Here is a 15,655-nt window from a genome sequence, read left to right on the forward strand (position 1 = left end):
CAAGAGTTCAAGACTAGCCTGACCAACATGGCGAAACCCCATCTCTACTAAAAATACAAAAATTAGCCAAGTGTGCTGGCACATGCCTGTAATCCCAGCTACTCGGGAGGCTGAGGCAGGAGAATTGCTTGAACCCAGGAGGCGGAGGTTGCAGTAAGCCGAGATCATGCCACTACACTCCAGCCTCTGGAGTATAAGAGTGAGAATCTGTCTCAAAAACAATAATAATAATAATCAAGATAAGATTTCCAAATGGAAATTGTGAAACTGAGAAAAACAATATCTGAAATACAGAATAGACATTCTAACAATTTTGAGTCTTCCAGTGAGTCAACATGATATATCTTTGTACTTACGTAGGGTTTTGTTTAATATTTTTCGTTAATGTTTTATCAATTCAGTGTAGTGACCTTATGTATTTTCTGTTAGATTTGTTTTTAGGTATTTGATGTATTCTCATGATATTATAAGTTGTATTGCTTTTTTATTTTTGTTTTTGTTTTTGTTTTTTTTTGAGACAGAGTCTCTGTCTGTTGCCCAGGCTGGAGTGCAGTGGCATGATCTCGGCTCACTGCAGCCTCTGCCTCCCAGGTTCAAGTGATTCTCCTGCCTTAGCCTCCCGAGTAGCTGGGACTACAGGCGCCCGCCACCACTCCTGGCTAATTTTTGTATTTTTAGTAGAGATGTGGTTTCACCATATTGGCCAGGCTGGTGTCAAACTGTGACCTTGTGATCTGCCCACCTCAGCCTCCCAAAGTGCTGGGATTACAGGCGTGGGCCACTGTGCCCAGCCAAGTTGTATTGCTTTTTAAAATTTCATTTTCCAGTTGTGTATTTCTAGTATATAAAAATATGATTGTATTTTGTTTATGGACCATGATGACTGCAACTTTGCTACATTTATTTATTAGTTCTAGCAGTATTTCTGTAAAGTTTATAAGGTTTTCTATGTAATCAATCATCTGTCAATGAATAATATCATTTTTTCCTTGCCTTAAACTGGCTAGGTCATCCATTACTGGTGGTGAATAGAAATGTTTTCTAGTTTACTAAGAGCGTCTGTCAGGAATGGGTGTTGAATTTTGTCTAATGCATTTCTTGTGTTAACAGTATTAATATATGACTTTTCTTCATTCTCTTAATGTGGTGAATTATATGATTGACTTTTTTTCTAATGTTACCCTTGCATTCCTATGGTAAATGCCACTTGGCCATGATATATTATCCTAGTGTGTTTGATTGGTTGGTTGATTAGATAGATAGATAGATAGATAGATTTTATTAGCTGATATTGTGTTAAAGGTTTTTATGTATCTGTGTTCATCAGGCATATTGGTCTGAAAAGACCAAAAGAAAGTAATATTTTTTTGTACTATCTTTGTCAGATTTCTGTATTAGAGATATGCTAACCTCATAAAATTATTTGGGAAATTTTTTTTTTTCTCTGCTCTTTTTTGAAAGAGTTTGTGAAAGGATGGAATTATTTATTCTTGTTTGATAGAATTCTTTTTTTGGGGCGTGGGGGGGTCTTATTCTGTCACCCAGGCTGGAGAGCAGTGGCACAATCTCTGCTCATTGCAACCTCCGCCTCCCAAGTTCAAGCAATTCTCCTGCCTCAGCCTCCTGAGTAGCTGGGATTACAGGCACCAGCCACCACTCCCAGCTATTTTGGCATTTTTAGTAGAGATGGGGTTTCACCATGTTGACCAGGCTGGTCTCGAACTCCTGAACTTAAGCGATAGGTGCACCTCGGCCTCCCAAAGTGCTAGGATTACAGGAGTGAGCCACCATGCCTGGCATAGAATTCATTTTGAAATCATCTGGGCTTAGAATTTTCCTTCTTTGTAAGAAAATGTTAAGGTTTTTAAAAAGGTTTGATTACAAATTAAATTTTTACAACATGTATTGCAGCAGGTCTGTGATTCTCAAAGTGCTGTGAGTGGACCTGGGGGCCATGGAGAGGTTGGGAGGAGTGGAGATCCTCAAGACCCTTTGAGGAACCCAATAGAGTCAAACATTTTCATAGTGATACTAAAACATTTCTACTTTTTTCACTGTGGTGACATTTGCACCAATGGTACAAAAACGATGGTGGGTTTTGTAAAAACTGCTCATGCCTTAGTTAGCACAGATCCAGGCAGTGGCACCAAACTGTAGTAGTAGTCACTGTATTCTTGACCACCATAGCATTTTCACTGAAAAGAAATGCCAGTGCTACTTAAGAGTGTCCTTGGTAAGCAGTAATAATTATTTTCTTAAACTCAACCCTGGAGTGTCTATCTTCTTAATATTCTGTCTTACAAAATGAGATGTACATGTAGAGCAGTCCGGCTGCGTAGTGTGTGATAGTTGTCTCAAGGAAAGGTATTGTGATGCTGAACTTGAAAGAGCATCTGATAAAAGAAACTAGGGTTATTTGGATTTGGATAGTTGGCAGTCGTTTCCTCAAAAGTAAGCAGTGAGCCTATCACTTCAAAGAATACAACTGATAGTATTTATTGTCAATGATAAAATTACAGCTTTTCAGGAAAAGTTTCACTTTTGGAAAACTTGCATCCACCACTGTGAGTTTGACATCTTCCTAATACTAGAAGATTTAAATATCTGTACACTTCCCAAAGTGCCACTGACTTGAATAGTCTTTCTTGTAAAGAAATAATTTCTCCCCAGAAAGCACATCCTTCATGGCCTTATAGTTTTATCTCATCAGAAGCACCATTGGCATTTTAAGCAGCACACATTTTCTTAATACAAGACTATTCCTTTCATTTCTGGATATTTTAACACCCCGACCTCCACCTATTAAATGTCAGTGACACCTCCACCCCCATCATTGTGACAATTGAAAACACACTCACAGTTGCAAGCACCGTCAAAAAGAGCAGGGACATCCTTGTACGTGGTAGCTTGTGTTTGGCTGGACCTGGGTGGAGGAGGTTAGGAAAATGGACCGTGGAATCACCATCTGTACAAGTATCACAGTCCTCTGCATATCTTCGTAGCTAGTGCAACTTCCTGTTGAGATTTGGCTTTACATTTTTCAGATTCCCTCCAAGTTCCCTAAAATCAGTATCCATTTAATGGAACAGAAATTAAACCAGAGGAAAAGTATAGCTCTTCAACATTTATTGGCTGGAGGTTGCAGGTATGCTGCAGGAAGGGCCGTTGTAGAGAAAAACGTTTCATCCTGCAGTGCCACAGCACAATATAGAAAGTAAGATAAAGTTCTAAATGGATAGGCTGATAAGAGAATGTAGTGTTTAGAAAAACTTGCAATATTGTTGCCTATTCACTACATATGTAAAGGGGAAATGCAGCATAATTTACTTAGAATCAGATGTTAAGCACAGAGCCTTCCCACAGCTAATTCTCTTGGCTCTGTATACTCTGTTGTAGAAGTAAAGTAAATCAGTTAGAAGATATTTACAGGGCCTGTGTACAATATTATGTTTTAGCATTGAGCAAGGAAAAACACTAAATTTTGGAAAGAATGATTGAACCTCAAAATTTTTGATAGGAGTAGAAAACATTATTAGAAAAATAGAATTCGTTAGGGTTCAAGAATGGGATGGAATTTTGGATTGAAATGGAAAGTATGAGATGCCTAGAAAGGAATATTTAGATAGATAAACTCGGGCACCAGAAATCAAGGAAAGGCCAAGTTATAGTACACCTGGCCTCCGCTGTGTCAATCGTTATAGCACTTGCATACTGCAAACCCCAAGGCTTGTGCTTTAAGTGTGAGATACCATGGGCTGAGTAACGTCCACTGTAACTCAAAGCAAGCAAGTTTCTCGTGGCACTTATTACATTACACAGCTGAGCATTTCTGCCCCCACCCAGTGTTACACTGTAAAAATTCCTGCCTCTTTGCTAAAAGCCTCTACTTGCTTGAGAAACTTCCTTTTGTGATGTGTAGACTGGGCTTATGTTACTGATGAGATTAAAAACAGATTTCATTGTAAAAGTTTATGATGTTCCAGTCCGTTCAATTTGTGTATAGTTGGAGGAACACATCCCTTCTTATCCATAATTCCTTATTTGATCTTCTCTTGCCCACTGTCCTACCCCTTTATACATCCACAGACCCACACCTCATATTCATACACCTGCAAACCTGTCCATGATCATCCCCACATAAAGGGGCCTGGTGACAGACTTTGATTTCTGATACACAAGAAGGCATTAAAGTGAATGTCTCTTGGGGATATTTGTTGTTAAAACAGCTTTTAGCAAATGAACCGATCTAGCCAGTGAGATGAATTCTGATGTAAGCTTCATAGTTATATAAATCCTGTAAAATTTATCACCGAATCTAGATTGCTTTCTGTAGCTAGAAACTTCTGTAACCAGCAAAGCAGGAACGAAAGCAGAATCACTGTTGATGGGCTTTCTGAACTTTAGTCCAGTTGTTGTAACTAATAGTTTCATTCTGGATTCAAAGCAGCACCTACCCTAATTGGTGTGGAAATCTCAAGGTTAGCTAGCTAAAGGAGTTTCTGCTTTTTCACCTGTTTCTTTCCTTTGTATTCATTTGTTCACCGGGTCAGCCCACTCCTGCCTTGAACCTAGATACGTGGCAGCTCCCCCTTCCGTTCAGAGCTCACTGTTCCTTTTAGCTGAGCCAGTAGCTAGCTGTTCAGTAGTTTTGGGTGTTTTATCTTCAGTAAGCTTTTCTCTTCCCTCACTAATGAGAAAAGAGATAATAGGTTCCTCAGGCTCCTCCTTTCCTAACCATGTCATCCTGTTTTACTGTCACTCAGCACCCTGCTTTGTGAATAATGTTAACATTTCATTAATGTATTGAAGTATTTATTTATATTTGATCAGTGCTCACCATATTCCTCCATACCTCTAGAAGTCTCTTGGGAAAGATCATGCCCTTTTAACTGTCTGATAACATGCACACAGAGGCACTTCAAGAAGGATCACTGAAGATCAAATGTCACACTCAAAAAACGTAATAGATAAGCTCTGAGCTTTTTGGCGTGTTCCCCAAGAAGATTAGTAGATGGTATACAGTTGAGCAACTGAACTGTGGGAGCCAAACTGTGGGAGGAGATGAGTAAGGGATGTGACATATCAGAGGTGAGACTATGGGATAGAAAGCCTTTCATCCACGGGCTTCAGAATACCGTTCACAGACTTACCCTTAACGAGAGATTTGGAAATCTCTCTAAGAGAGTTGGGAAACCAAAGCAGAGGCCTGAAAAGACCAGGTTGTGAGGGAGGACACAGGCAACAGAGGAGCATGGACTTCTGAGCTTGGCAAACATTTCACTTTGCTCCCTCCCACAGTGCTCTGTTGAGTCATCAGGACCCAGGCTATAAATAACCCCACGTGGCTTTTAGGCCAGGACTCAGGAAGGTCTGTGTAGCCTCACCCCAGGGTTGCTACACCTCTGTCATTGAAATGACTTTAATGACAAAGGAAAGAATAACACTGATTTCAATCACTATGAATACTTCTTTCAATTTAGGCAGCCTTTCTTTTTTCTAAGCCCCCTTAACCAGGGTTTGGAGCAAGGTTCTTCATTATGAAAGTCTTATATTTCTTCTATGTACAATTTTCTTGTCACTGTACCTAAAAAGGAAAAGAAATACAGTGTAATTAAAGACAGTCCCAAGAAGAATAACCTAAAGTGTTAAGGAGATGGAAGGACTGACAGATAAGACTGTCCTCAAAAGAAATGAGACTTTTAGAAAATCATACTAAAATATATTTACCATAAAATTTACCATTTTAACCATTTTTAAGTGTACAATTCAGCATTTGGTACATTTATACTGTTTTGCAACTATTAGCCACCATCTGTCTCCAGAACTTTGTCATCATCCCAGACTGAAGCTCTGTACTCACTGAAAAATGACTTCCTATTCCCTAATTCCTTAGCCCTTGATAATCACCATTCTACTTTCTGTCTCTAAAAGGTACCTATTCTAGGTACCTCACATAAGTGGCATCATATAATATTTGTTCTTTTGTGACTGACTCATTTCACTTAGCATCGTATCTTCAAGGTTCTGTACATGTGCTGCAGCATATGGCAGAATTTCCTTACTCTTTAAGCCTGAGTAATATTGTATGTAGGTTCATCTGTTGATGGACATTTGGGTTGTTTTCACCTTTTGGCTATTTTGCACAATGCTGCCATGAACATTGGTGTACGGTTATTAGTTTTGATTTCAATTCTTTTCTGTATATATCTACAAGAAAAATTGCTGGATCATCTGGTTGTTTTGGGTTTCACTTTTTGAGGAACCCCTAAAGTGTTTTCCACAGTAGCTGTACCATTTTACTTTCCCACCAGCATTGCACAAGGCTTCCAGTTTTTCCACATCCTCAGCAGCCCTTGTTGTCTTCAGGTGTTTTGTTTTAATAATAGCCAGCCAAATGGGAATGAAGTAGTATGAATGGGGTCTTTTCTACTGGGAAAAATGATCTGAGAGGGGAAATGTAGGAGGCTATAGTTGTAAAGACTTCTGCTAGGAACTACACAGACATGGTCACCAGAATCTAGAATTTGGGGCTGGGTGCAGTGGCTCACACCTGCAATCCAAGCACTTTGGGAGGCTGAGGTGGGCAGATCGCTTGAGCCCAGGAGTTCGAGACTAGTCAGGGCAATGTAGTGAAACCCCCCATCTCTACAAAAAAATACAAAAATTAGCCAGGCATGGTGGCATGCACCTAGAATCCCAGCTTCTCAGGAGGCTGAGGTGGGAGGATCACCTGAGCATGCGGAGGTTGAGGCTGTAGTGAGCTGTGATTTCACCACTGCACTCCATCCTGGGCTACAGATTGAGACCCTGTCTCTAAATAAATAAATAATTTGGGCAAGGAAGATAGTCAAAGTATTTAACAAACACTATAATATAGCATAGGTACTGATTGTTGTTGTGGCCTTTGCCTTCCTCAGGTGTACAGATTGTCAGCCTCAGTGGGGACCATATGAGGTAAATTTGGAATAATGAAAAAAGTGTCTTCCCACACCATTTATGTTACCCAGTGATAGGGACATAAGCTCAAATATAAACAGCTTCTAAAAAATATTTAGATATTTAACTGATGCGTGATTGAGAAAAAGCAAGAATTCTGTGCGATGAACCCTTTTCCTTTTGAAGTTGACATTAGAGAAGATGATCATGCGTCTGTTCCTGCCTTACGTTAGCCCCCCATCCTGCATTGGAAGCTCTCTGGACTCTTCTCATAGGTCTTCTGGCAATCACAGGGGAATGAAATTGCTATTGCAGTTGTTTTACATCCAGCACATATTTATTGTACATTGACCATGTGCCAGGCCTTATGATACGTGCTGGGAAAAGAACAGAGTGCAAAACAAGGACCCTGTCCTTGTTATCATGGAGCTACGGTTTAGTGGGGGAGTCAGATAATATCACACAAGTAGATTTGTAATTCCAAACTGTGCTTGGTTCCATACAGGAAAAATACCCGAGACATTTCTCTCCTTTCCTCTAGATTGTTCATACAACCACTCACTCTAAGAAACCTGCTTGCTTTTCTCTTCAGGAGCCTCCAGACAGGTGGGTTTGCCTGGGAAGGAGAGGTAGAAAACAACGTGTACAGCAAGGCTACCGGGGTGGTCCCCCAGCACAAGTATCACCCCACAGCAGGCAGCTATCAGCTCCATTTTGCCCTGCAGCAACTTGAACAACAAAAACTTCAGTCCCGGCAGCTCCTGGACCAGAGTCGAGCCCGGCACCAGGTAATTCAAGATAAGTCTTTTCCATGTGTTACTATCTTCCTGCTGTTGGTTAAGAAAAAAAAAAAAAAAAAAAAAGTGAATGAATGAGAAATGTAGGATTAGTTTTCCAACCCTGTGCCACCCTGGCGTGGACAGCTCATGGGGAGTCTACCCTTGGAGAAAAAATGTTCTGGAGCCATAACACTGGCTTTGCCTGAAAGTGATGCTTAACCAGTGTTTGACATGTGTTTTTTTGTTTTGTTTTGTTTTGTTTTGTTTTCCATTTGACTGCTCCTATACAAAAATCTCTATTGTGGTGTTTACCCTATCTATTGTGTGATCTTAATTTAGTAACCTCCCATGGGGTCTGATTCTAAGATACCTGAAAGCTAGCATTTTAAGCATCTTTATTTCTAAGTGTTCTACTTTCTTGCCTTGATATACTTGGCATACATGTGTGATATTACTCATTATCTAACAAGATTTTCAAGGAATAAATAAGCTGCAAGTTCTTCTGGAAAATGAAAATGGACATATGTTAGCATGCAGGTCATCTGTAAATGATAGCTGTTCATTCAACAAATGTTTACTGTGTATCTATTGTGTACTAGGCACTGTTTAAACAGTGGGGCTATAAGTGACTGTACACACAAAAATCCTCACTGTTGTGGAACTTATGTGTAGGGAGATGTTGATTTGCTACTCACTGTCTATAAAATGCCAGAAACTCCTGAATGAGGGAGCTATATAAGTATATAGCACTAATATATTAGTATGGCCCCAATTGTAGAGAAAGGGTGACCTCACCAAAACTTCAGGATTTAAATTTTTCTTGGTGACTCAGGATCATCATTAGAATAGTTACTATGGGCCGGGTGCGGTGGCTCACGCCTGTAATCCCAGCACTTTGGGAGGCCGAGACGGGCGGATCACGAGGTCAGGAGATCGAGACCATTCTGGCTAACATGGTGAAACCCCATCTCTACTAAAAATCCAAAAATTAGCAGAGCGCAGTGACGGGAGCCTGTAGTCCCAGCTACACAGGAGGCTGAGGCAGGAGAATGGCGTGAACCCGGGAGGCGGAGCTTGCAGTGAGTGGAGATCACACCACTGCACTCCAGCCTGGGCGACAGAGAGAGACTCTGTCTCAAAAAAAAAAAAAAAAGAATAGTTACTATGTTCTACAGTGGAGTTATTGGAATGAATTAGTACTGATTCTATAAGCTTTTCTGACATTTGGTTATGTGAAGAAATAACTTTTTATCAGTTTGATCTCCTGATCATTTTTTTCTTATAAAAATGTAGTACATAGTGTGCATGAGTTTGTGCAAAATTATTATTTACTCAAAGACTAAAGCAGCATTTCCCAAAGGTTTTTTCCTCTAAGTAAAACAATTATTATTATATTCTGTCTTATCTTTTCAACTACCACCCATAATAAAATGTCATTTTATTATTTCAACATAGTTCATCACTTGATCATCTTTACCTGAGGTAGAGTACTCTGTACATTATGTTAATTCATCATAATTGAGAAATTGTAAGTGCCGGCATTTGCAAAGTGGCTCTTTAGACCATTTTTACTGGAGAAAAATAAGATTTCTTAATCTGGAAAGCATAAGAGTATAGCATCTCATTGTAATCACTATATCACTTCCTGTCATGTAAAATTTTCTTCATTTGGAAAATCTTGGGGATAGCAGAAGCATTTAAGCCAGTTTACATTTTCACAATTCCAGGTACAAATGTGTGTCTTCATTGTTGTTGTTGTCGTTGTTGTTGTTGTTTAATCTGCGTTCTTAAATTTCTTAAAGCTTTTTAAGCTTTAAACTCCCTGTCATTCAGAGTACTTGAGAATGCCAAATTAATCAGATACTAGATAGTGGAAGTATCACTGTATAGGCTGAGGATCAAAAAACTACTTATCAGGTCCTTGGCTCATTACCTGGGCGACAAAATAATTTGTGCACCAATCCCCTGCAACACTCCATTTACCTTTATGACACACCTGAACATGTGTCCCTGAGCCTAAAATAAAAGTTAGAAAAAAAAAATCTCTGGCTCTAATGAATCTGGACAGTTGGTACCCTTTAAACCATGCTTCAGTACCTTGAAATGGAGGATGACTGGGGAAGGAGAGGCAGTTTTGTTGATTTTCACTTTTAGAAACTGCTTCATTTTTAAGTCCCTCTCATACTTTTGATTAGCTTCCAGCAACTCACATTCCTTTGAAAATTCAGAGTACTGTACTACTGTTCTTGTGTGGAATTTCTTTTCACTGAGGATTATACTGATTTAGTTTCACTGAATTATGAAGTATATGGAAATTATGTTTTTCAGAATCTGTCAGAATATCTGTTTTAGGGAGGAGGCAGAACTCCCAAGAAGGGAGTTCTCTCGTTCTCCTGGAGAGCAAACAGAAAATCATTCATCATAATTGTATATATGTGTGTAACATTATTTTATTTCTTCTCCCCCACACCCCAAACCTGTTTTTCTAAACCACAGCTGATTTAGGGAAAAATAAGTAAGGGTGAAATTTCTGGGACTATAGGAGAGAGCTAAAGTAACTAAATTCCATTAGCTTCACGAGTTTGTAACTAATAAAATAACAAATAAGATATTAAATATTCTAACAGGAAGAATATATAGAAACTTAGAGCACTTTATTTCAGAGGGTACATAGAATCTTTCCACAGTGGAAGCAAAACCCTACTAGATTTTATGCCTTTGTAGCTTAGCTGTGCCGGATCTGACCGTTATAATTGTCACTGAATTGTTGATTGAAGCATGGTTTACATTCTCAGTATTCTGTATTTCTGTCCTTGGGTTACCCTTTAGATAGCAACGGTACTTTTCTAATGAACTCCTTGCACTTTGGATTCCTTTTTCTAAAGTGTAGGGAGCCTTTGGTATAACTAACGGTGTGATTAACTGCCTGTTTGAAAGCAGTGGGTAGAATTGAAATCTGATTTACCTAACATTCATCCATAAAAGAGGCCTGTTTATGGAACAGGATGTTAAAGGAGGCCTTGTATTTATATTATATCATATTATATTATGTTTATGAACAGCACCTTTAACATAGTAATCTCCTATTAATGTCTGGGAAAAGTTCATGCAGCCTTTCTCTCATTGTATACATAGGAAGTTCTCCATTCTTTTCGCCCTCCAATCAGAACACTTAGCTATCCAGCTTATTGAAGGTGTTAATTTCTGCTTAAACTCTGATTCAGGATGTGAGTTTGGAAATGGACATCTCTCAGTATTCACGGGGAATGAGCTTTGATCTTCATCTCAGTATAGCACTGCACTCATAAATCTAGCAGTTGTCATACACTTAATCCACCCCTGCAAAAGACTGATCCTGTGACATGAGAGTGAGAGAGGAAAGTCACCCAGAGCCAGTGCCAGAAGTTTTCGGGAACAGAGATATAAGAAAATTGGTGTGATCCAGTCCATATGATAGAAGGCATAATAAACAAAATAAGACAAAATTGAGCTTTGACACCCTGATGGTAAAACCAGCAGTTTGAAAAACATTGTTTTAAGTCAGAGCAGAGGTCAGCAAACTTTTTCTGTAAATAGCCAGATAGTAAATATTTTAGGCCTTGCAGGCTATAGCATCTCTGTTGCAACTACTCAGCTCTGCCATGGTAGAGTGAAAACAGCCATAAACAATATGTAAATGAATGAGTGTGGCTGTCTTTCAACAAAACTTTATGCACAAAAACAGGCAACAGCCTGTAGGTCCTAGTGTGCAGACCCCTAGACTAGAGTAACAGAACCATTTGAAGTGCTTGTTAAAACAATTGTTCCTCCATCCCATTTCTGATTCATTAGGTTTGGAATAACCTAATGAATAGGCAGAGTTCTCCCTTTTTGTTTTAATAATAATGGCCACCACTTAAGCACTTGCTGTGTTCCAAGCACTATTCCAGGTTCTCTGTACACGTTAACTCATTTAAAAATGAATTTCAGCGCCAGGCGTGGCGGCTCACGCCTGTAATCCCAGCACTTTGGGAGGCTGAGGCGGGTGGATCATGAGGTCAGGAGTTCGAGACCAGCCTGACCAATATGGTGAAACCCCGTCTCTACTAAAAATACAAAAATTAGCCGGGCATGGTAGCACATGCCTATAATCCCAGCTACTCAGGAGGCTGAGGCAGGAGAATCACTTGAAACCGGGAGGCGGAGGTTGCAGTGAGCCAAGATCGCGCCACTGCACTGTAGCCTGGGTGACAGATTGAGACTCTGTCTCAAAAAAAAAAAAAAGAATTTCAGGATAGTTGCGGGAAGTACAGAATCTCAAGAGTTAGGACAGGTCAAACAAATCTGTTACAGATTGATACAGCCCAATGCATGTCTTCTGTCTAATTCCATCTTCCTTCTGCTGGCTTCCTGCCCCTGAAGGAGAAGGCAAAAAAAACTTTTCTTTCAGCTGAGTCGGGGACTTTCTTGGGCAACAGTGACTACTGGTGACATCAGCATGAGTAGCTCTCCATGCTGGGGTCTGTGAGGAGGGCTGCACTGGCTGTGAGGCCCGACTGACCTGATTCTAATTGCAGACATTGAGCTGATGTTATTCTTGGCGCAGGACAGAGCGATTACTCAGTAGTTTCTGTTAAAGTGATCCTTTGTTAAACTTCTGCTCCCAACCCACTCCCTGCTTCCTTCCCTCCCACTCTCTTCTCTGCCTCATCCACAGTGAAAAGGAGCCCCAAAAACAGAAAAATTAAGGACATTTTGACGGCCAACACAGAATTGCCGAAGTTTCCTTTAACAATAACGGGAGAAAGGAGAGATTTTAAATACATCTTTATTCTTTACTGGTTCCGGTCTTTTTCCAAACCCCTTCAATTTTTAGTAGACTTAATTTTCAACATTAGTAAATAACTCAAGGTAGGAGAAAACTGTGCATCCTAAGTTTCTCTCATCCTTCTGCCCCATCTGTTCTTTACTTCTCGCTTCCCACCATGCCCAAGTTTACCAAACTAATCTGGATTCAATAATCCTAGCAGAAACTAATGTTCCTATAACAGGCAGGACTGGGAGCAGCTCAGTGTTCACATCAAGAGGTCTTTCAGTTTGCTGGTAACATCTTGAGTGCAGTGTGTAACAAGCTTTTTGCTAATGCTATGTGTGTATATGTGCAATCCCACAGGTGTGGAAAGGATTCCCATGTAAACCGAACCGTGTCTTGTTATTTTGCTCTTAAAAGTTCATTGCATCTGTCTAAAAAAATTCTGCCTCCTCCTGCAGGAATGAATTCTGTTTCACCAAGCCTTCAGCTGCTGTGTGTTTGTGTTGTGGAGGAGGGGAAAGAAAGAGAAATTCAGCAGGCACTCTGTCTTTTTCCAAGCAGCTGGCAACAACATGCTAGCTCCTCAGTGTGGCACAAAGAGCAGGCGACCAGTCTAGCCATGCAGGAGGTGTCTTGATACATCTTTATAATAGTGTATCAGAGAGGAAGATTGGACTGGGGGCATGAGAGGGGAGGGGTGTGTGTGTGTGTGTGTGTGTGTGTGTGTGTGTGTGGGTAAGTTCCGGAGCATATTGACTCCAGAACTTAATGTCATAACCTATTGCTTCTTTGTTTTTTTGTTTGGTTGGTTGGTTCTTTTGTTCTATTTTATTTTTCCACTTGACTTTTAGCAGGAACTCATACTTAGTGTCTAGCTTTTAGTTATTATTGATTTTCCTAGGACCACTTGATTTAGTAGGTTTTGCCAAGCCAAACTCTTTCATTCTTATTTAATGAAAATACATAGAAAATACGTGAAATAATACTGCATTCAGTTGTTTTGGAAATAGGCCACTCTTGACAGGCTTTGGAGTCAGATAACCCACAGCTTAAGTCTTGGCCCTATCTAGTCCATGACTCAGGTTATTCAAACTTTTAGAACCTCATTTTCCTTATCTCTAATTTGGAGATGATGATATATACCTGTGTGTTATCACGATTGTAGTTCTCAGGATGTGATATTGATATTCCCATATGTCAAGCACCAAAGTGGCCGTTTTTTTTTTTATTATCTCAGTGGATCTTTACAAAAGCTGCCCTCTTATTAGCCTCATTTCACAGATGAAAAAGCATAGTATCATTTATGTAACTTTCTCAATGTCACATAATAACTGGTAGAACTGGGATTTAAACCCAGGTCTGTCAGCCTGCAGCATCCAAGCTCCTGGCTGTGATGCTATATGCTGCCTCCTACTAATAAGGCATTCAATAAACAGCAACTATACGTACTATTACATAAATTTTAACTTGCAATTTATATATTCAACAAGTTTTTTTGTTTTGTTTTGTTTTGTTTTGTTTTTGAGACGGAGTCTCACTCTGTTGCGCAGGCTGGAGTACAATGGCGCAATCTTGGCTCACTGCAGCCTCTGCCTCCCAGGTTCAAGCTATTCTCCTGCCTCAGCCTCCTGAGTAGCTGGGACTACAGGCAAACGCCACCACACCAGGGTAATTTTTGTATTTTTAGTAGAGATGGGGTTTTCACCATAGTGGCCAGGCTAGTCTTGAACTCTTGACCTTGTGATCCACCCATCTAAGCCTCCCAAAGTGCTGGAATTACAGGCATGAGCCACCATACCTAGCCAACAAGTATTTATTGACTTCTATGAAACTATGTTTGAAAAGTTCTTCTCAGGTGTCTTCACTAGTCTCCTACTATTCATAAGCACCATCTCAAAAGAAAAGTTTTCCTGAACTTAGGCCTAGATGTTATCCCAATTACCTCAATTCTTAATGAAAGAAATATCTTACTAAGATGTTCTTGGGCTTAATAATCTTGGAAATGCCCATACTTTATCCTCCCTTGTACTTTTATTAAGTAATAGGATTAGTACCTAACAACCCATGTCAGTATCCTGACATTTGTTCTAGAGGTTTGGATATTAGGAGCACTTGTCTGGGTTGTTATTAATTCTGTGTTATTAATAATATAGGAATGAGTTTTCTAATTATTATTTTGTCCTTTCAACACTGTTACTAGTAATACTATTTTAATTTTATTTCTATGATGGGTGTTTTTCAGAAGACCACCAGGAAATGTGACAGGTGTCTACAAATGTGACCACCACAGATGACATGTTAAACGCTTAATTCATATTATGCTTGCTTTTTCTTTTTCTTTCTTTTTTTTTTTTTTTTTTTTTGAGACAGAGTCTTGCTCTGTCGCCCAGACTGGAGTGCAGTAGCGTGATCTCTGCTCACTGCAAGCTCTGCCTCCCCAGTTCATGCCATTCTCCTGCCTCAGCCTCCCCAGTAGCTGGGAGTACAGGTGCCCGCCACCATGCCCGGCTAATTTTTTGTATTTTTAGTAGAGACGAGGTCTCACCGTGTTAGCCAGGATGGTCTCGACCTCGTGATCCGCCCTCGTCATCCTCCCAAAGTGCTGGGATTACAGGCATGAGCCACCACCTCCGGCCTATGCTTGCTTTTTCAATACCATATAAGTCTGATCTTAGTGTATTATTCAATACTGACTTTCGTTCATTGTGTTAAGTTATTACTGATAGTAACATAAGTCCCCTGGTTATCATCATGTTGCTTTCTAAGCTGCTGCTAGGGGAATATTCTTCTGGAATCTTAGAGAAAAAAGAACATACAGTGAATGCTTCCTGTGCACCAGATGTAGTCTTATCTCCATTCCACTGATGAGGAAATCCATGTTCAAAGAGTTTGAGTAACTTAGCCAAGATCACACAGCTGCCTAATTGTGGAGATAATATTCATACCAGGTTAGAGGACTTCCAAAGCCCCTTTCCACTCTACCGTCCTCCCCCACGACAGAATTGACTCTTCATTTTCTTTTTCGTTTACACATTTACCAGTCAGTTAAGGCATTCCAGCATTTTTGCTGCTGCACTGCTATATACTCTTGTATACACAAATCTTTAAAAAAAAAAAAGGGTCGGTGTAGTCAATTAAGATTCAGAAC

General features: G+C 39.9%; 1 protein-coding gene across 14 annotated transcripts in view; it reads left to right on the forward strand.

The window, feature by feature from the left end:
* Nucleotides 1–15,655, forward strand: part of TTLL5 (tubulin tyrosine ligase like 5) — a 293,345-nt gene that overhangs the window by 192,489 nt on the left and 85,201 nt on the right. For all 14 annotated transcript variants that reach the window (XM_007987329.3, XM_037984298.2, XM_037984299.2 and 11 more), the window contains one exon: nucleotides 7,529–7,724. In XM_007987329.3, coding sequence (XP_007985520.2) covers nucleotides 7,529–7,724 — 196 coding nt within the window. The remainder of the gene's footprint in view (nucleotides 1–7,528; nucleotides 7,725–15,655) is intronic.

The sequence above is a fragment of the Chlorocebus sabaeus genome, chromosome 24 (genome assembly GCF_047675955.1).
Source record: "Chlorocebus sabaeus isolate Y175 chromosome 24, mChlSab1.0.hap1, whole genome shotgun sequence".
Classification (NCBI taxonomy): domain Eukaryota; kingdom Metazoa; phylum Chordata; class Mammalia; order Primates; family Cercopithecidae; genus Chlorocebus; species Chlorocebus sabaeus.